A 20,665-nucleotide genomic window follows, 5' to 3' on the forward strand; every position below is an offset into this window, starting at 1 on the left:
TCACAGCGATACACATGCACAGGAAAAGATCAGCACAGAGATCAGAGGGACAATTGTCCACAGTGGGGGCCAAAATCAACACAAACTGAAAGGAGCTTTAAGAACAACTCTTCAGTAAATGTTCTCAGTTATATAACAATCATTATGATCTCTTTGAGCAGAGAAATGACTCCCTAATCAACACTTGTCGACTTTAATCTCCGACAAATAATGGAAACTCTGCAGCATTCTGAGGTCACACAGTGACTGCTTTTCAACACCGGACTGACTCCAGACGACACGGCAGATTTCCCCGCCTGTAAAGAGCTGATATCCCGCAGCTCCTTTAAAGAAATTATCTTAAAGAAGTCAAATTACTCTGCTGGAAGCGGACTTTGATAAAAGAAAAAAAAAAGTCTCTGCTGGACTAAATTGTGAACTTTTTCTTTCCTCGGCTTATAAAGTATTTCGATGCTCTTTCACCTCGATGTGATTGCCAACAGGAGGGAGGAGAGGCGGCCTGAAAGTGGACAGAGAGAGAAGTTAAACCACAAGGACACAGAAGAAGAAGGAGCAGAGAGACTGATGCATTCATCCACAGGCTGTAAAGGATGTAAACGTCACTCCTGAGCGTTTATACTGCAAAAGATTTTTATTTCAACCGACTGTTGAGTCTGTACAGGAGAACAATTTGTACATAAATAGGCAATAGTTATAAATATCAGCGGTTTGGCTGGTACAAAATTAAAAAAGAACATATGGTACATTATCTACAAGTGCCACTTTGGGTTTTTGTACAACATTGTCTCTTGTTGGATTGTCCATGTAGTCCATTCACACGTTATCTGAGCCGCCCTGCTCGTGCAGCCGCAGCGGGTACACAGTATGTGTCCGGGGGGAGGATGTGGCATTTGGACGACGGAGGACCGAGGAAGGGGGGGGTAGCGTCAGTTATGAGTGTGTGAAAGAGACAGGATTATTGAGCTGCAGTGATGGTGTGTTTCTTTAAAGTCTAGAGGGGGTTATTAGTCGCTGGGTGTCTCCTTAGATATTGCAGTACACACACACATGCGCGCGCGGTCATCAGCCACTTAGACGGCGGCTGAATCACGGAGCCCGGGGCCGGGGAAAAACTATATTCATCATCATGAGGGATCATGGCACAGGGCGTGAAAACAAAAACACAATCCAGTGGTTAGTTTGTTCACATCAGCTGTTTGTAACACGTTTATCATGACGCACACTCGTCCTCTCGTACACTGTGGCTATATACAGCTCTGCATGTACACTAAACAATCCATTTCTTCACTGGCAGAGAAGTCACTTCTAACACCTCAGATTAAAGGTTTCCATCACATTATGTAAGACGTCTTCACTGCTTCCTCGCTGTCTGACGCTTCAGGGGTCCGCTAAAGAATGTGAGAACCCCCCCGCTCTAATGAGACAAAATAAATTACACTACACACACGAATACGACAACACTCACACATCACGTCTCCTATGAACCACGCACGCGCACGAACATGCAGACACCGCCCCACACACGGCTTCACAGAGATTTCAATGCTGCGTGAGTCATCGGCAGAAACTCACGTTTGGTCCCTGAAATTGAGCTAAAACATTCAGACGGGTAGAATGGGCGATGTGCAGAGCGATCAGAGGATAAAAAGATGGATGATTTTTTACATGTTAACTTAAGGGAGGGGGGGGTTAGTATAGAAAACATCTGTGTGCATCAAAACACTCTGTACACACTCTGTTTCACCGTTCGAACATCCACAATCATCTCCCTTCCTTTCTGTGCAATATCACCCTCGTGTGTGCAGAGCTGGTACTGAAGGTGAGTTGTGTCGATTACATAACTCCTACAAACACACAGCGTTTACCTTTAGAGCTGCACAACCGCACGGCGCGCACACACCTAAACACACAGGCAGCAATTTCTTTCTCATCAAATCCACCTCAGCCGTGCTTCGAAGAAGTCTGGGGGCCGTTTGAAAGCCGAGCCAATGTGCAAACGCTTCCAACACTAATAAATCTACGCTGTGATGTTAACTTAATGGGGCAAAGATGATCAAATAAAGCTAGAATATGAGCATTACTTTGGCTTCACAACCTTCAATCCTCTCCTCTGGGTTTACACCGTTTATGACCAAAGTAATGAGAATTTCAGTTGAATAAATCCAGTGTGTCTTTCTGCTCTTCACCGTTTTCAGTTCATACAGTAGCTTCAAGCACGTTCTGTATACTCAATCAGTGATGTATTATAACAGTTAATACTGGCCTGTGTGACACCAGAGCAGTTTGATCGCACGCTGTGCTAAAACAAGGCAGATTAATCTCAGTGCAATACGCAAAGTTAAACTTAAGGAACACGGGTTAATAAATAAAACAAAGAAAGAGGGAGCCATAAAAGAATGGCCGCCTGAGCAGCAGTCCGTCTGGGTGGCTTTCCTCGCGGGGGAATTCATGTCGTCGGCTGGATTCCAACATTATCACAGAATATCTGCATCAGGACTCTCGAGCAGCAACCCTTTTTAAAACCGATACATCATCTTTCTTTAACCCTGAATTGAATGACCCTGATCCTGATCTCACGCTTGACCTGAATCCAACCTGCGAGGTGCAAACTGAACCAGTCTGCACTCCTGCAGGGCTTCATCAGGCCGTCTGCTTTAAAGGAATACTTCTTAGTTTTAGGTAATACGGCTTTTAGCTTTCTCGCTGAGTTAGGTGAGAAGATTGACGCCACTCTCTCATGTCTGTACGGTAAATATAAAGCTGGGGTCGGGGGGCAGTTAGCTTAGCTTAGCATCCCAACTCGAAACAGTGGGAAACAGCTCGCCTGGTTCTGTCCAAAAGGAATCCGACCATCAGCACCTCTAAAACTCATAATAAACAACAATAAACAAGTGTTAAAACTTGGGCAGTCAATTAACTGTGTATTAATTACATGCTTTGTGATTAATTAATCCATATTAATCCCTTGTATCAACATTGTTTTTGAGAGGCGATGCTTTACAGGAGGATTTAGGGCCTGTGTCCACTGACGGCTCACAGCGCTCTCAGTTGAAAATAGTTCAACTTTTGAAACACCGCCGCACTCGTTAATGTCACTTCTCCCTCACCGCCCAATCAAAATCGAGAAGGGGCGGGACTTCTGACATGAACTTTGTCAACAACAATGGTGGAGGAGAAGATGATCCCTTCGTTTTTTCGAGGGTACAATTTCCTTGTCTGGAGCTGCTGCTAACGCAGGACACGACTCCTGTCCATTGTTTTCACATTTCCTTAATTAAAGCAAATATGAAGCATACAGAGAAATTTAAACAGACTTAACGATCTCTACCAAGGGAAGCGGAAATGTCGCAAGACAACTTTCGTAACCTAGCAACAATAAGCCCCAATGGGCTTATTATTATTATAAAAATGGCGTTAGTGGACACAGGCCCTTACTCCTCTGGTAGTATACAGTAGCTTCAGACTTCTAAGCTAGCTGCTAAGTGCTTTGTGTTGAGGTGATAATTTAAGCTTTAAAAACTCTGACTGTAAGAATATCCCTTATTGCAGAAACAGCACAGAATGAACAGAAGCAGCCGCTCTATCTGCGCATTTTTAAATTTTACATTCAGAGGGCCAAGAAACGTTTCGGCAGCTGCTTCCAACTTAATTACACAGTGCAACTAATTCGCCTAATATTGTTTACCACTCATTTTATCTTGGCTTGAAACCTCTGCTCTTGAATCCATAAAGTTTCTGCTAACAGCCAAGAAACAGTCGGGGCCAAAGCCCCCTAAAAAACTGCAAATAGTTGTTTTTAGACTGAACAAGATATAAAACATGTTTTTATATGAGCTTTAGAGGTTTTGTGCTAGGCTAGCTGCCTCCCTCTGTTTCCAGCCTTTATGCTAAGCTAACCTTCTCATGGCTACAGCTTAATATTGTCTTTGCAGACATGAGAGTGGTGTCTTCTTAGCTAACTCTTAACTAACAAAAACACATATTTCCCCATGTGTCGAATATTCCCTCAGCTCCAGTCGGAGTTCTCATTGGCACTCAAAGAATCAATACTTCAACACGACACCAAACGAAGCGCTGATGCTGGTTTTCTCCTCCGTGATTTCACACCTCTTCGGCAAAGAGCGTCTCCAACATTTACAAAGTGCAAAACTCAAAGCTGCATCTCACTCTCGAGGTGGATTTTGCAGGTATTGAACCGTTAACGGGAAAGGAATGATCATAATCATCTGTACTCGGAGAACTGGAGGTGAGGCTGATGTTGAAATGCTGTTTTTGCTGATGAACACTGTTTGATCGCCACCTCCTCTCGACACTATACTTTTGTTCTTAAGCTGATCACCAAAGGAGGTCATCAGATCGACGTTACAGGCCGTCACTCTGCTCTTTCTTCCTCCCAACAAGTGCAACAGAAAGCCTTCAAGAGTCAGTGGCCACAAAGGCATCTGGACGTCCCAGAGAAGGCTGTTGGCACGAAGAAGTGATGTAACTGTGGAAACATCGATGGCTTTCAAGTTCAGAGGCTGAGGATGGCGCCGTCCCCGCCTGGTGCTGCTCTCTGGCATGAAGACAACCGGCCTGCATCGAGTTCCCTCTCAGATCCAGTGTGATTGTGGCAGTAACAGAGCAGAGACACCGGGGGGCGCTCTCTCTTTCTCTCCTGCATCCAGCACAAAATGTCCAGAGCATCTCTGCCTCCTCTTTCTCCTCAAACGCAGCCACGGTGAGCATCGAAAAGTCTCTGATTGGCTCGACTCCCTCGCTCTCGTCTCAGCTTCGTCTGTCCTTCGTCTGTTTTCCTCACAGGGTGGCCAGGATGCGAGAGAAGGAGATGATGACGGAGAGGGTGGTCTGGCCCACGCCGAACACCAGAGCCTCCAGCGGTGCCATGTCCTTCCCTGCCACTCGGTACACCCCCGCCACCGCCGCGCCTGAGGGGGAGAAAACACACATCAGCAGCGTTAACACACAAAGAGAGTAAACAGATGGGCAGGCGCACAAACACAGCTGTCTGTCACGGCCTGTCACCATTAACACAGATTGTCCGCTCACAATGAGGACAAACACGTCCTCCCTCAGCTTTTCCATCCATCAGGGAAGCTTCAGCCGGGAGTCAAGAAATCTGCACAGAAGTAGTTTTTTTTTTGGTTGTTAAAAGATGATGGAGCGTTCGTGCAGGGAGTGGGGATGTTACTCAGTTCACAGCCACACACTGTGTCGACTCGCTGAGCGTCCTACAGCAGTTAAAGCTCAGCATCACGATGCTGTTCGGGCCGTCGGAATGGTAACAAGCAGCCACAGAGGAACTTTGTATGAATCTCTAATCACAGAAACAAAACAGATCGGCCTGAGTCTGGTTGGAAACTAAGAGAAAACAGAGAAATAAAGCTGGATTTAAAAACCATGACAACCTTATTTCTTTAGAGTCTCTGTCCCATGAGGAATCAAATGTGATGTAAACACTTTTTGCCAAAGTTTTATTATATTTCATGGGTTTTAAAGGGGATGGGACTTCATTCAGAGTTATTTCCAGGTTTCTGTGAAATATACGCAAGTAAAAATGTCAGTATCAAATAAGCCCCGTGTACAGAGGCTACGGTCCTCATCGCACTGATCGCAGGTTCGACTCTCGGTCTGCCGATAATTTGGTGCATGTCATCCCCCGCTCTCTACAGCTGTCCTATCAATAAAGGCAAAAGCCAAAAAAATCATCTAACATGTCTTCCTCCTGTAAATTATATTTTAATATTTTAACGAACAATAAAATATATCAAATTAAAAGCAACTCAGGAGGCGCCGGTTTAGCTTGTGCGTCCCATATAAAGAGGCTACAGTGCTCAGTGCGGCAGCCCTGGGAGTTAACTCCCACCCTCATCGCCGCTCTCCTTTCCCAGGGCAAATGGGCTGAAACTTTTCTAGACCATCAGCTCAGTGGTCCTCACTCTGTTAGCATGGATTTGGTGAGATATGATGCAAAAATACGGCTTGTTGTGGAACGGAAAGCTGCAGTTATTCTGAGTTATTGCTATGTAGTATCAAATACTGTAGTTTGTCTCACTTATCTTCACAAACAGCTCATGGAGGATATGAGTGTAAATCATGTTATTTTTTTAACCCGTGTTGGCGCGATCATTTTAAGAATGGTGTTTATATGGAAACATGCAGATGTTTTGTTGCCTTTTAACGGACACATATTAGAAAGTGAAGCAGAAGACTTTTACCCTCTTGTTTCAAGTTCAAACTGCTGCATCCTACAACTCCCAGCATGCATATCTCTGTCGGACTCCCCCTGCACAGTAACTGTAGTAAAGTGCCTCTTTCAGTTTTAATTTACAGTGTTTGAGTTGCGCATGAAGCATAAATAAACAAGATTTAATTAAATTACCACAAGCTAATTCTTCAGGACCCCCGAGGCGCCGAGGCAGTTGCCCGATTTGTAATTCAGCCTTGCAGCGTTGCATCATGTTGGCACCAGTTTCTAAATATTTAAACTGATACAGAGGCTCAGTTTAATGTTGTGACAGAGTTTAAATACGGACCGTCTTACATGGTCAACATATTCACATTACTTATTACTGCTGTTTGTCTTCGGTGTACAGACCTTCAAAATAAAACAATAGTTATCTTTAAATTTTAAGATTTTCAGAATAAAGGTTTTGAGTCGGGCGAAAATAACTATGAACCAGAAAACAGTTGAAGCTTCTCTGGTGCATAAACAGAAAAGGAAGGTAAAGAGTCCTCACTCTTCCTCCCTCTCTGTCCCTCTGTCAGCTCCTGTCTTCCTCTGTATGACAGGAGTCAACACACACTCCCTCCCTCCCTCTCTCTCTCCCTGTCACCTCCCGTCTCCTTCTCCTTGGTCGGCTGGAAGCCGAACGCTGTCGAGGTCACTCTATAAAAAGGATTTAAAAAGACAAACAAAAGAGGAGTAACGGGACTTACTGGTGATGACGCCTCCGGACAGCGAGGCCAGGAAACCCACGCTGACCAGCACCAGGGTGATGAGGCGGCCCCGCTTGTGGCGCTGCAGCATGACCAACATGAGCAGCCCCACGGCCCCGTGGACGAAGAGCGAGGAGAAGAGACACCACAGGAACACCCAGTACCACATCTCTGACAGGGAGACAGAACACAGGCAGATGTAAACTCAGCTTTAACTTAGAGAGGATGGATTAATAACACAGACCCTGCTTTGCAAACTGGAGGTTTGTGGATTCACCAGGAAGAGTCACCAGTTGCATTGTGGGAAATGTAGGCTACAGTTAAGGCTGCTTGATTATGACATATATCTATCCATCCATTTTCTATGCCGCTTATCCTGTTCAGGGTGGCAGTGGGGCTGGAGTCTATCCCAGCTGTCATTGGGCGAGAGGCGGGGTTACACCCTGAACTGATCGCCTGTCAATCACAGAGACAGACAACCTTTTACGCTCACACTCACACCTACGGGCGATTTAGAGCCACCAATGAACCTAACGAGCATGTCTTTGGACTGTGAGAGGAAGCACAAAATGTATGTTGCATTCACACTGACTCAGGAGGCAATTTGGATATAAAAGTGGACAAGAGCAGGACTGTAAAATCAGCTGAGGCCGGCAAAGATTACTATAAAGGGTTATGGTAGAAGGCAGCTCCATCCCAAGTCACACAGGCAGAGAACACAGGTGAGAGAAGACAAATAAATGTATCTGCACGCCGTCCTGTTGGACTGCCCGTCTGTTTTTCCCATGCTATCCTGAAGGCGTTCTGCTGTCGGCCATCTTTGTGAATACATGCGATGGGAGGGGCGAAAACGCACGGCTGGAAAGAGTTGTCTTAAATTCATAAAATAAATAAACGAATTGAATGTGGCACCAGAAGTTCATCGCAATCATCTTGTTTTCAGAATCATTACTGGAAAAAATTCTGACAAAGTTATTAAATAATTAATAAACTGCACTGAGAGAGAAATCCATGAGTCGGTCTGATTATCCAGCTTTGACATTTTTCCAGGTGGATACGACTGGAAATCGAGCGTTCTCTTTCTGTGACTTAAAGTCAGATTTCACTGTTATTTCAATAATCTGTCTCCCACGACCGCTCATGCTGAGTGCTTTAGTAAATCACTGCAGCGCCCCTTAAAGCAAAGACAGTGAAGATGATTGATCCCAAAGGACTTCCACTTTCACAGGGAACAATCAGATAAACACTCCTCCTGCACAGGTACAGATAGAACGTCCTTGTCACATAGATTTCATTGCTCAGTTAGAAATGCTTTCCCGCTCCGTGGACCTCCGGCTGATCTCCTGATGCATCGTTCAGATTTACACACAACAGATCGTGTTTGAGCACGTTGCGGCTACAGATCGGCGTGCACAGATACTGTGTGAGGGAGGATTTCAATCTACAGCAGCCTCGGTCTCAGTCAGGCCTCATGAAGGAGGCAGCCGACCGCGGTAATGGACCTGAGGTTGAGACGTATAAAAAAGGCTGTGAGGCGAGCCGCTGTGAGCTCGCATTAAGCGGTAAATGGAAGATGTCGTCTGGAACAGGAGTTGTGGTTAGCGTCTGTGAATCTTTGGCTGGACGGTGGATCAACGCTCGCTTGTTTAAGTTGCAAAATGAAAAATGTTTGATTCTGAAACTGACAAAAATTGTTGAATGATGCAGTGAGAGCTGCAAAACACAAGAAAACATGTCAGGCATCCAAACAAGGCCCAGATTTTGCTGCCTTATCAATACATCATATTAAAAAGTGGTTAAAACACTCAGCACTAGGTTAGATGACATATACTTCTGGGTTATGGTGTGGCTGTCCCAAACTATTTACAGGATTATTGACTTCTTTTTTCTTATTATGATGTTGTTTATAGTGTCATTTTGTTTACGTCTTGTACATAAGCTGTCTGAAACGTTTCCTTTTACACCTCACAATCATTCATTCATCATCAAGTTCTCTTTTGGTGTAATCCTCAAACATTTCTGACAAAGTCAACATTCACACCAAACTTTATGTTCGTTCTTTCCCTTAAATTGTCAAGAAAAACAGAGTAAATCCATCCATCCACTATCTAACCAGCTTATCCTATTAAAGGTCCCCGGGGACTGGAGCCTATCCCAGCTGTCACTGAGGGAACACCCTGGACTGATCGGCAGTCAATCACAGGGCTGACACACAGAGACAGACAAACTTTCACGCCTACGCTCACACCTACGAGCAATTTGAGAGTCACCGATGAACCTAACGAGCATGTCTTTGGACTGTGGGAGGAAGCCGGAGTACCCGGAGAGAACCCACGCATGTACGGGGAGAACATGCAAACTCCTCACAGAAAGGCCCACTTGATCTGAACAGGGACTCAAACCAGGAACCTTCCAGCTGTGAGGCAACAGCGCTGACCACTGCACCACCGTGCAGCCCATATAGTGTATAGAGTAGAACCAGCCTGCCAGAGAGGGTAGGCGGAGCTAAGCAGCTGCTTTTCCGGTCTCTGCAAGTGTTGCGAGTAAACAGTAATCTACTATGGCTGAACAAACAAAGAAAAGATGGATGACTACAGATACAACTTCAACAATAAGTGAAAATCCAAAGAAAAAGAAACAAACTCGACGCTCAGATGAAGCAAACAGTCTGAAAAGGAAAGTGACCGTCAGCCAGGAAAATCAAGAGTTACAACCGGAGCCAACCGTGGACGTCACACATGCAGCACTCTATGGATATCTGGGAAGTGTGCTCCCGCAATTACCGTTTATCACCATAGGTGCCGCCAAAGAGAACGAAACTGAGATTTTCGAGATTACAGCTTTAACTCAACGTCATTTATGTAGAACCTTTATCTCCAACAGCCCACAGAGCATTACCTGTTAACAAACAAACTGACAACAAAAGGTGAAATTTTGTAAGACTAAAGAATTACATTAGTAAAAAAGGAAAAACATCAAAATCAAAAAAAGAAAATCACTTAAAAGAAGCTAAATAAGGAGTTAAATAAACATCAGGGATAAAGCTATTATAAGAAACATGACTAAGACAAAAAATTCCTCCAAAATAAAAGCCAGACTAAAAAAAATAGGTCTTTAATTTCCCTTTAAAATCCTCCTCCTCCTCCTCCTCTCTCTTTCTTTGGGCTCTACATAAAGAGCTGTGGCCTCATCGCTCTTCAGCAGCGAGGGGCCGAGCTCTGAACCACTGGCACCGTGGGAGCACAGAGGAGCCAGCTGGCCCTGAGATTATTCTGGAAGAGAAGAGTTCGAGTGAAGGGAAGGGGGCATCCAGCGAGGATGGGAACGACCGATCCAAAGCACGGGAATGTTGTGTACAAGCCAGAGCCTGTTTTGTTTGTATGATAAGAGGTAAACAGGAAATGCTACATTGCTGTGTGGTGTAAACATCTGAAGAGTAGTTCTCAAGCCCAGAGGGAGACACTTGACATGTCCATCCACCCAGCCGAATGAGCTCCTACATCTACGTATCGATCGGGCGATCGGCTGTCGAGCCGGGCGGAGAGAGAGACGTGACAGCAACACAGCGGCTCTTTGTCCTGCATGACAGGGCACGACACAGTGTTGGATCACCTACTGATGTCTCTCTACAACCATCGGCGTCCATCGAGCAAGAGGAGGGAGACGCTTGTGACGGTGTGATGTAGGAGGCAAGGTGAAGGACAGAGGAAGTAGCAGTAGACATTTGACAGTAATGCTTCCTCCCTTTCAAGCTATTCCGTCCTCCAGTGTGTGACCTGGAAATCGATCACAGTCGGCCATCATTAAGGATGTCCCAGTAGTTTGAATTTATCTCCCAGGAGACGAGGAGAGAAGATACGTTTAAGCAATGCTTAAAGGGCCAGTTTGCTGATTTGCCCTCTTCTTGGGTCGTTCCTTTTAGAGGGAGGGGCGCAATGCATACTGGGTGTTGTAGGACACAGCTATGGCGCCAATTTCAAATATCATTGCTTCTATCGATTACAGAGAACTCCAGCTTTGACTGTGGCCGATGTTCCTTTAAAGTGATATCATTCGCTTTCATAAAAATCTGAGTTTCATTCAGCGATATTTCCCAGTTGGTTCTAAGAGTAACAGAAATCTGCTGACAAAATGGAGGAAAAGGGAGTAAAGCCGCAATCCGAGCAGTTACATCCAAAGAACAGGGATCAATTTAGCTCATTTAAAAGGGCTGTAGATAGTTTGTTTTTATCTGAGTGAGAAGAGGAACTTGGAAACTGCAGATTTGGCCGAGGCCTTTCTGAGTCAGAGTATTATTGTGTGTTCGTGATCTGCCCAAAAACATAAAGCAATAAGGGAAGCTAGCATGCTAGCTAACAGTAAAGTACCCCCAGACGTCCCTCCTGGCTTCATCAGGATCCCTCATCAGGTCCCAGTTACACAGACCGGGCATCTGTCGCTCAACTTAAGCCTGGACGGATTAACACAACGCTCAGCACAGGAGCATGTCGGGCCACAGGAGGACGCGTCCCACAAACCTCACCTCCGTCAGGGCACCAGTGTAGAACGTAATTAGAATATTTACTTAAGTATAATGTTGCACCAGAGTGTTTCCATTTAATGTCACAGGTAAACCTCTGCTCTACTTTCTTACATTTGACATTTAACTGCACTACATTTGTCTGACAGCTGGAGCTATTGTGTGCTTTTTAAAGTTAGAGTTTACATAAAAACACAAACAGCTATTTAAATACATTTTTAAAGATTAAATTAGTCAAATCTCCTACTTTCTAAAAACTATTCAACAAAAAAGCAACTGTAATATTGTAAGCGGTTACATTGTTCAATATTGTGATAACGATATGAAGCACAATAAATGGACAAACATGCATATTAGCTTTCAATCTAAGGGTCTGTCTATCTGCTGTCCTGCATGTTTTACACAACACCTGTGTTTCCAACATGTCCCTCATGAATCCAAAATAAATCCAAAAAGCGTTTTTTTTTTTGCCACTTAATTGACAGAAATTAATCTGAGGTTAGATGACAGTTAGCTTGGCCTTCATGTTTGTATCTAAATGGTGTTATACCCAGCGCTCCATGCATTAGGTAAAATATTGCATGCTTAGAGAGAAAGCATGGCGTGTTTAGAGAAAATACTTTTTTTTCTCCATTGTGATAAATTCAGACGTTTGCGATGTGTTTATGGCGATCACTTACAGTGCGAGTATGATGAACTTGCATTTCATTCAGTCACTCCAGGAAGCTCAAATTCATGCAAATTCAGTCCCCATAACTTTCTTTTCACATTCTTGAAATTTTGGCCATTTGCCGCAACTCTTCCGCAAATTTGACAAATCAACTTGGCACCCAAAATAACAAGTAGTACAGCTGAAATGTGATAAACAATGTGTAGATTCTACTTTGGGCATATGGATAGCATTGAAATAGGCACGCGCAGTGCAGAATTAATTTCCTTTCGTTTCATTCACTTTTTTCACATTTTATTCGGCGTATTGACACAGAAACTGACTGGAAGTAATGGCTTTAATGGAGCGTTGGAAAAAACATTGCAACTTGTATTGCAACGATTTAAAAATATGGTGTGAAATCAGGCGTTTAAGGCCAAAACAAGCCAGTGAAATCTGTAGGGACTGTTTATTGTGCAGCCCTAAATGTGGGACATATTTTAGATGTGTATGAGTTATTCGCAGTATCACCAAAGTACATTCCAAATGATTATTTTTTAAATAACTGTTATAATAATAACTGTTAACTGCCTCACAGCTAGAAGGTCACCGGTTCAAACCCCGGTTTGGGCACGGTGGGCCTTCCTGTGCGGAGTTTGCATGTTCTCCTCGTGCATGCGTGGGTTCCCTCCGGGGTCTCCGGCTTCCTCCCACAGTCCAAAGACATGCATGCTTGTAAGGCTAATTGGTGACTCTAAATTGCCCATAGGTGTGGGTGTGAGTGTGAAAGGTTGTCTGTCTCTATGTGTCAGCCCTGTGATTGACTAGCGACCAGTCCAGGGTATACCCCGCCCTTCGCCCAATGACAGCTGGGATAGGCTCCAGCCCCCCGCAACCCTGAGCAGGATAAGTGGTATAGATAATGGATGGATGGATGGATAACTGTATGAGGTCACATTAGCAAAATATTTCACAAAAACAGCATAAATAGGAGCGCTGGTTTAGCTCAGTCGGTAGAGCAGGCACAACACATAAAGAGAAAAGTCCTCGACCCAGTCGCTGCTGGTTTGACCCTGACCTTGGCTCTTTGGTGCACGTCCCCCGCTCTCTCTTCCCCACATTTTCTGTCATATCTTCACCGTCTTATCAATAAACCAATAAAAATTCTTTAAAAAAAGCAATTTAATGTATTTCCTTTCCTCCCCCAAGAATCCTGTCACAGTGTGATCTGTCTGTCTTGTCAGTTCTTGTAGGACCCACAAGACTAAACTCTGCGATAGTCATTAAACTCAGGTATAAATAGGTTCATCTTGAGCCGCTACAGCAGTGACATGCTCTTCATTTATCACTACATCACTATCAACAATCAAATAATGGTAAATATGACAACATATCGAGTACCGAGAACGAGTACTTTATGTATATTCTGCAGATTTATTCAGTTTTAACTGCTTGACTTGCAGTAATATCACATTCTGATATACTGCAGGTACTTCTACTGAATGATCTGAATCTTTCTTCCACCATTGCTGAGCTCAGAGACTGCTGGGCGGGGTCAGACGCTGACACACGCTGAGAGCCAAATGTCAGTAAAATCTGTCTGTGGTGGAGAAATCGGTAACAGTCACCTGGCAGGCTGGCTGCTAACGTTTAAACGCCTCTCTGGAAGGGATTTCTTTTGGATGAATTTCAACCTGATGTGTTTTAGATTTAAATTAACGACAGGAGAGAAAGAATTTATGGTCTGAAATGTTTCGGTGAAGAAACAAGGCTTGTTATCACCCCTGCCGATAGACATTACTCTTGGCAGGTCGTTTTTTTCGGATGTCGTAGGCTGAGTCGAACATTTAATTTCAGGGGACAGCAGCGCAGGTGGTCGCAGCTCAGACACACACCTATGAGGTGAGAGATGCGCTCCGCTCGAGTGCTGTGTCATGTTCAGATACGAGCAGCCAAAACACAGTCAGATCAGGGCATTAACGTCTGCTAATCCCCAACTACAGATCGAGGTCTTTGTCAGCACGGCAGCTTTAACGCTCGCCTGTCAACAGAAAAATCCGGGCCCGTGATTTTTTGGTCGCTTGATAAGAGGTCAGAGTTTTTTGCGTGAGCACACAGGCCGCTGCAAGAACAAGAACGAGTCTAAGAGGCATGACTGCAGGCTCCCACAGTGGGAGCTCTGCAGGGGCGTTGAGTTCATTCATCAGGAGGAAGAATGATGGATTCGTCCCAGCATAGGGTGACACAGAGAGGTGGGATACGGCCGGCCGGGGGTAATGAAGCTGGAGCTGCCTTTTCAGAGCAAAGAGAGTCCTGCAGTCCAGATCAAGATAAGAGCTGCTTCATTATCTGAGGTTTGCAGAATAAAAAACTTCATTTTAAACAAGCCTTTCACTAATGTTTTTCTATGCTATATCTGGTTTAAGCGTTTTATATGTTCTAATTTAGTTTTTTCCCATGTAAAGCAATATAGTACGGAAGCCCCAAGCGGACATGCATCCATACATTTAATTTACTCCGTTTTCCCGGTTGTTTTCATCGAGATCTCAACTTATTTATCTCAAGATAACAAAACTTGTCTTCTCGTGAGAACATGATAATTTTTTGGAGATCTAGAAAACAGGCTGCTCACTGATGTTACAGACCATGCCATGCTCTTATGCTAATGAGGTAAGTGAAGCCTGTTTCTGTTTGTTTTGTGCTTTTGCAACTCTGGAGATACAAGTTATGATCATCTGACGTTACGGTGGTGCAGCTTTGTTATCTTGAGATAACGACATAAATAAGTCGAGATCTCGAGAAAACAAAATGGAGTAAATGTAATGTATGGATTTATGTCCGCTTAGGGCTTCCGTAATTTACTGCCCTGTCTACCGTTTATTGTTATTAGTATAAAGCTGTTTCTAAAAGGGTTGGACACCAAACCGACCAGGCAGTTGAAGAAAGTGTCTGCACTAGCATAAAAAGTTCTGTTGAATGTGTTAGCAAGCAGCTGCCTGTTAACAAATACAGCACACACATATACTACTTATTTAACCTGTAGTTCTACTCCTATAATAGTATGTATTTATCCAGTAGTCCTATTTACGTCCACTGAAGGTAAGACTTAAATTCGCCCTGTTTTTAGCTCTTTTTTGGTCTCCACCAACTCCTGAGACTCCATTAGCTGACTAAAGCTCTGTTTTCACAAGTTAGCCCAAAACTTTGTCTGTCGTTTGGTGCTGTGCAGGTTAAAGTATTTGCTATCTGCTGTGATTGAAATGGGAAAAATAAAACAAGCAATGATTAACAAAACGATGGCCTTAAAGATGCTAAAATGCTCAGGTTTCTGGTTCTGTTTTAATGTTACTTTCATAGATATATATAGATACACAGCATGCAAATAGTAGTCTTTTTAAAGTTCTATTATGGCGACTTGCACAATCATATCTGCAAACCCTTAAGCAAACTATGTTCCTTTTATGGTTTGCTGAAGTGAAACTGCTGCAAGCACACAAATCATAAACAGGAAGTCCATTTGTTTAAGCAGCTCCCCGGGGCCTCACAGAGAGGGCAGAGGGGTGGACGTCTCTTAAAAGTTTTCATCTGCTTCTGGAGTCCTCTGCTCTTGTTGTTCACACACTCTTCCCCTGACCTTATTTGCGTCTCAGGAGGTCGTTTTTCACCTGGTTGGTGAACTGAGGGGTCGAGGGGGGATCGGGTGGCAGCTTCGTTGCACCCTGCTCACTTTTAAGTTCGTGCATCGGCCCCCTCGCAGCTTTCTGCTCGCTGCTGCAGCTCTGCTTCCGCAAACTTCTACATGCGCTGCGACTTCCTGCTGAGTCAGCATCATTAGCTACCTCTTTTTCTCTCCGTTCTCGCTTGATGTGTTTCCCATCACAGGATGTCAGCTGTGTTTCATAGGGTGGGTCTGTGCCAACTCGGCTGTGACCCGACATCCGACTGTGCTTCACTCTCTCTGCAGGGAGGAATTCAAGAATGTCTATAATCTTGTGTTTATAAGCCAGAGCAGTCATATTGTTCCTGTGCATCCCCCCCTTTTTCCCTTATAATGTAAGGTTTTTCTTTCACTTTAAAGTGAGAAAAATGATGGGAAATGTTAGGAACAGATGGTGCCAGCAATTTTGTTGCGTCAAGTTCTTGCTGAGGAAGTTTGGCCTGCCTGGAGAGGAAAGGATAAAATGCCCACACATGCTTTTCTTGTTCTTTTTTTGTTTTATGCAGACATGACTGACCGCGTTTCAACCCCAGATTGTCCTTTCTTTTCTTCCCCTTCATATTATTCCTGAAAAGAAAGCTGTGGATAATCACTTTGACCTAAAAGAGATCATCAAAACAATCAATCATGTCCATATAAAATAAAAGAGGCAGCAAGAAAATCAGCTTGCAAGCATTTTTCCTTTTCGTGTGTGTGTGCATAATTGTTGACAGCACTGACACTTCAGCTATCAGCCCAGCCCAATGCTCCAACCACATATTTACAGCTTATTAGTGCCCATAGACTACATGAAAGCTGTAATCACCTGCCCATCCCATTCAAAACTACATTAAGAAAAGCATTGATTTTACTCGTCCTCACTAACACTGGAGTCTAGACCATCCTAGACAGAGGCAGCATCCTCAACTCTGGGCAGGATCTCTAATTGCCCCTTCATCACTGGACTGCAACACAAAGGGAGGTGGAGGAGGAGGAGGATACACTTAATTTTACTACACAGTCAAGGCGCATTCACGCAGCAGAAAGATTAATTAGCCGCATGTTGTGATTATTTTCAAGTCAGCCACTGACTCCTCAGGCGTGGACAGAGGAGTGGCATTTTTATCGTAGCCGGAATTCACCAGCTGGGGGCGGGGGGGCTGAGGTGGTACCCCCTTTTCATGGGACCAGCTCTGCCCGTTCTGCTCAGTAAGCATGTGAGATGAAATATCACACATGTATTCTGCTTTAAAATGGACGCGCTAAAACGCCAGCAGCGACCGTTACAGGCAACACAACTCTCCAGTACACGCTGCTGATGGTGATGACTTGTGTGTGAACATGAAAACAGCATTCATTCCGCATACCTGTGAAGTGCTGCAGCGTCGTGCCTTGCACCCAAAGGCTCAGCACTTGCTGCACCGACAGATTAACAGAATAATCCCTGTTCGTTGTCATGTTTCTGCCGCCGCTGCTGCCGCCGCCGCCCGGGTTCGCACCCCTCTTTATCGAATAGCTGTACTTGGCTTTAGACGAAGGCATGGAGGAGACCGGGGTGGCATGGGATGTGAGGCGGCTCTCCCCGGCGCGGCTCGCCTCTACCGGTGCCTCTGCTTCGGCTTGACGTCCGTCTCCGCTGCGGGAAGGGAAGGGCCGCTGGCTGGTCGGTTCATCCTCGGTGGCGTCGGTGGCGGCTCTGTGGAGGCCATGATGGGGATGGCAGGGCGAGCGCAGGCAGGCAGACGCACGGTCGGCTCGTCCTACATCGGCTAGCCCGGCTACATAACCCTTAAAGGGCCAGTCGCCTGCTTAGTGAAGGGGGGGTTTACAGTTTACGTTGACGCATCCCCGGGATACTGACGTCCCCTCATGAATGGGGAACAAAAGAGAGAACAGTGGCGTGTGCGCAGAAAATATGCGTAGTTAAATGGAGCGTTTTACGTGCAACGTAATTATGAAACGATGTGATCGGTAATAGGCTATAAATTAAGTATCTTTGTTGTATCGTTGTACATTCGTTTGTGGCTAGTTAAAACTAAAATGTTTCAGCTAATGTAAAAGGTGTGTCAATTTATTTTCTGCTGATACGCAGCCAAACAATATGGTTGCTAGGCAACGGACCGAGAACCGTTGAAACCGTTATGTGTAGCTGCTAGCTTATTAGCACAGGTGCTTTTCCAATGTTATGGAATTTGAAGCAGCAGATTACAGCTGAACATGACAGCTGTTTGCTATACATATTTATATCTCAACAAACCTTTAACAAATATGGTTGTGATGTGTTTTAACGTTTAGTTTTTTATTTAATAAAAAAAAAATCAGCAATACAGTCAAATGACGCTAAGTACCAGCTACTACAGGGGTGTTGCCTATGACGAAGGATGGATGCAGGAGCTCTCCGTGGTGCTGATTGGATCAGGCCACGTCACCCAAAACGCCTGATATAATAATAAATAATTGGATAGGACACATATGAGCAGGTAATAAAGGTGTGTTGGAGACTTTGTGGCTGCATTAGGAAAAAAAATAACACATAATATGACTTACTAAAGGTTTATATTTAAGTATATTATGTCTAAATGTTAAAATAAAGCCAGACTTTTAAGCTGAGATGGACTTGAATACACAGCAGCCCTCTTTTTTCACAGAGCAGAGCACCTACCTCAAGACAAACAGTTGAACTGCTCTGTCAGCCCCAGTAGGATTACGACAGAATCTGAGAACAGATGAAAAGCTATTTTAAATGGTGTGAAGCTCAACACTTGTCTGACACATTATTCTCACACGGTTAGGCACCAAAAAGACAAAGAAAAGTCAGATGTGTTAATGCAGGGAGGGAACCTGAGAGTTATGTAGACACTAAATGTTCTGGTACATTCCTCTGAGGAGTGCAGTATTTTAAGAAGTGTCCCAGTTCAGAGGTATGAGGGTGAGGAATTGTCTGACATTTGACATCTTTTGCGTCTCTTAATGCAAAGGTTAACAGAGCAGGCTTTAAATGGCTGCTGGATCATGCGGGAATTCACACACACTAACATCTCATTATCTCAGCTAATATTGTTTTCAGAGAGGCAATAAGATATGCAGAGAAACATTAATAGTACAATGGGAGATAGCAGTGGGTTATTGGTCTTTAATGACAAATTCTGTACTTTTTAATGTTTTACTTCTACATACAAGACAGTCATTATCTTCCCTTTATTGCTTTTTTAATGAAAATCTTTTAGCAGACTTTTGCAAACTACTTCAAGTTGTATATTCCGATAAAGCTGACATCAAGCTTACTTTAAGTTTGCAGAAAAGGTTGAAAATACAGGGAAGTAAAATGCATTAAACACAAATCGTGAGACTGTGATTATGTCAGATTTGTTGTAAATGGGCAAAAACCAGCGGTATAATCCTTTAAGCACAAAACAATCCTGTGCAAACTCTTGTAAGGAGATTACTGTGAAGTGTTCAATGTTTTGATGTTTCCCCTGTGAGTGTGCAGGTTAAGACACTGGCATAAAACCACAAAAAAAGTTTTTCCCAAACTGGTGAAATCCTTATTTTCCATCTTACCCTGTAGACATCTTGTTTCATCACAACATCACAACATCCTCCAGCAGCTTCCTCCGCCCTGAGGGTTTGGTGGAGAAAGAAGAAAAAACACAGCTTTGCTCCTGTTCACTTTAAAGCAGTAATGGTATTTTTAAAAGACACATTGTGTTATTTCAAAGCATGTCTCCATGTGGTAATTAGTGAAGCCTGCTAGGCTGTCTAGCAATGGACATCATGCATCTTCCCTTGCAAACAAAAATGTAACTATAAATGTGAAAAAGTATCTTTTCATAGAATGAAGACGTAACATTGAGCATTTTAGTGTTCTTATTATTATCTTAGTACATAGCTACGTACATATGTAGCTGAGTAAGGTACCTAACGTACTATATTTGAGTAGTGTTTAGTTTTCAAGCCACTCTCTATTTTTACTCCACTGTACTATTTTACAGCCTTAGACACTAGCTACTTTACATATTAAATATCAGATTTACATGTACAGTGTACGGTCTACTTATAGTAGAGTGTCGTACCAGTGGAATAATAGCGCTTGAAGCCTCGGCTGAGGAGATAGAAGGGGTTGTCCACTAAAGGGAAGAGCGGCAGTCTGATGTCTGGCTCTTCCAGTCTGAATTTCTGCGTGTCCTTCGTCGGGGATACTGAACCCAAATTGCTCTCTTGTTGACGCGTTGGTGAGATTAGATGCATGATTGATTGGAGACTGGAAAGGTGCTATAAAAGTGCAGACCATTCAACCTTTATGTCCCCAAACACTGTAATTAAATCTCCATCACTCAAAGTCCATCTTTGTCCATCCCAAAAACTACAGTACGCTACATGTTCACAAAGTAATCCTGTTTATGGAGAACACATACCATATTATCCAGTGGACTAATACTAATTTAACATTACTAAGCGTCTTGTTTTGACGCTCTTAAGAAGAAACGTCTTCTTTTTGACAGTTGCACCTCCTTAATTCACATAATGAATTCTCACCAGACGGGGGAAATGAATTCTCCATGTTTTTCAGTCGGGAGATGTTCTTCTTGGGTTCTTCCTGTCAACTGATATTGAAGGTCTGCAGGGTCACGCAGAGGTGGATCTACGTGGGTGGACGAGATGAAGGAGCAGACACATCAATGGTCATGGCAGTGGGATGAAAGAGTCCTTTGACTCCCTCGCAGCTTTGCTGCATCTTTGAATCGATCTGATCCGTCTCCGCGCATGAATCTGAGAACAAAACATGTATTTACTTTGCTTTCTTTTATTTTTGTGTCAGATAATAAGAACAGGAAAAAAAGCTGTGAAAGCTAAATTAGCT

The 20,665-nt window shown here is 43.9% G+C and overlaps 1 protein-coding gene across 1 annotated transcript; it reads right to left on the reverse strand.

Annotated features, from left to right (window-relative positions):
• Positions 1 to 622: 622 nt before the first annotated feature.
• tmem170b (transmembrane protein 170B) lies at positions 623 to 17,566 on the reverse strand. The gene is made up of 3 exons (XM_069682179.1): positions 17,172 to 17,566; positions 6,940 to 7,110; positions 623 to 4,928 (listed from the first exon to the last, which is right to left on the reverse strand). The coding sequence occupies exons 1-3, from the start codon at positions 17,344 to 17,346 to the stop codon at positions 4,798 to 4,800; spliced, it is 477 nt and encodes a 158-aa protein (XP_069538280.1). The 5' UTR covers positions 17,347 to 17,566; the 3' UTR covers positions 623 to 4,797.
• Between the last annotated feature and the right edge of the window lie 3,099 nt (positions 17,567 to 20,665).

The sequence above is a fragment of the Semicossyphus pulcher genome, unplaced genomic scaffold, assembly GCF_022749685.1.
Source record: "Semicossyphus pulcher isolate SPU_LCO1_2020_fin unplaced genomic scaffold, fSemPul1.0.p SCAF_5, whole genome shotgun sequence".
In the NCBI taxonomy this organism is placed as follows: domain Eukaryota; kingdom Metazoa; phylum Chordata; class Actinopteri; order Labriformes; family Labridae; genus Semicossyphus; species Semicossyphus pulcher.

Coding starts and splice junctions, on each gene's coding strand:
- tmem170b (XM_069682179.1), bottom strand. CDS start 17,346: ATGCCTTCGTCTAAAGCCAAGTACAGCTATTCGATAAAGAGGGGTGCG. Junction 7,111..17,171: donor GACGCTGCAGCACTTCACAG/GTATGCGGAATG, acceptor TCTCCCTGTCAG/AGATGTGGTACTGGGTGTTC. Junction 4,929..6,939: donor GTCCGGAGGCGTCATCACCA/GTAAGTCCCGTT, acceptor TCTCCCCCTCAG/GCGCGGCGGTGGCGGGGGTG.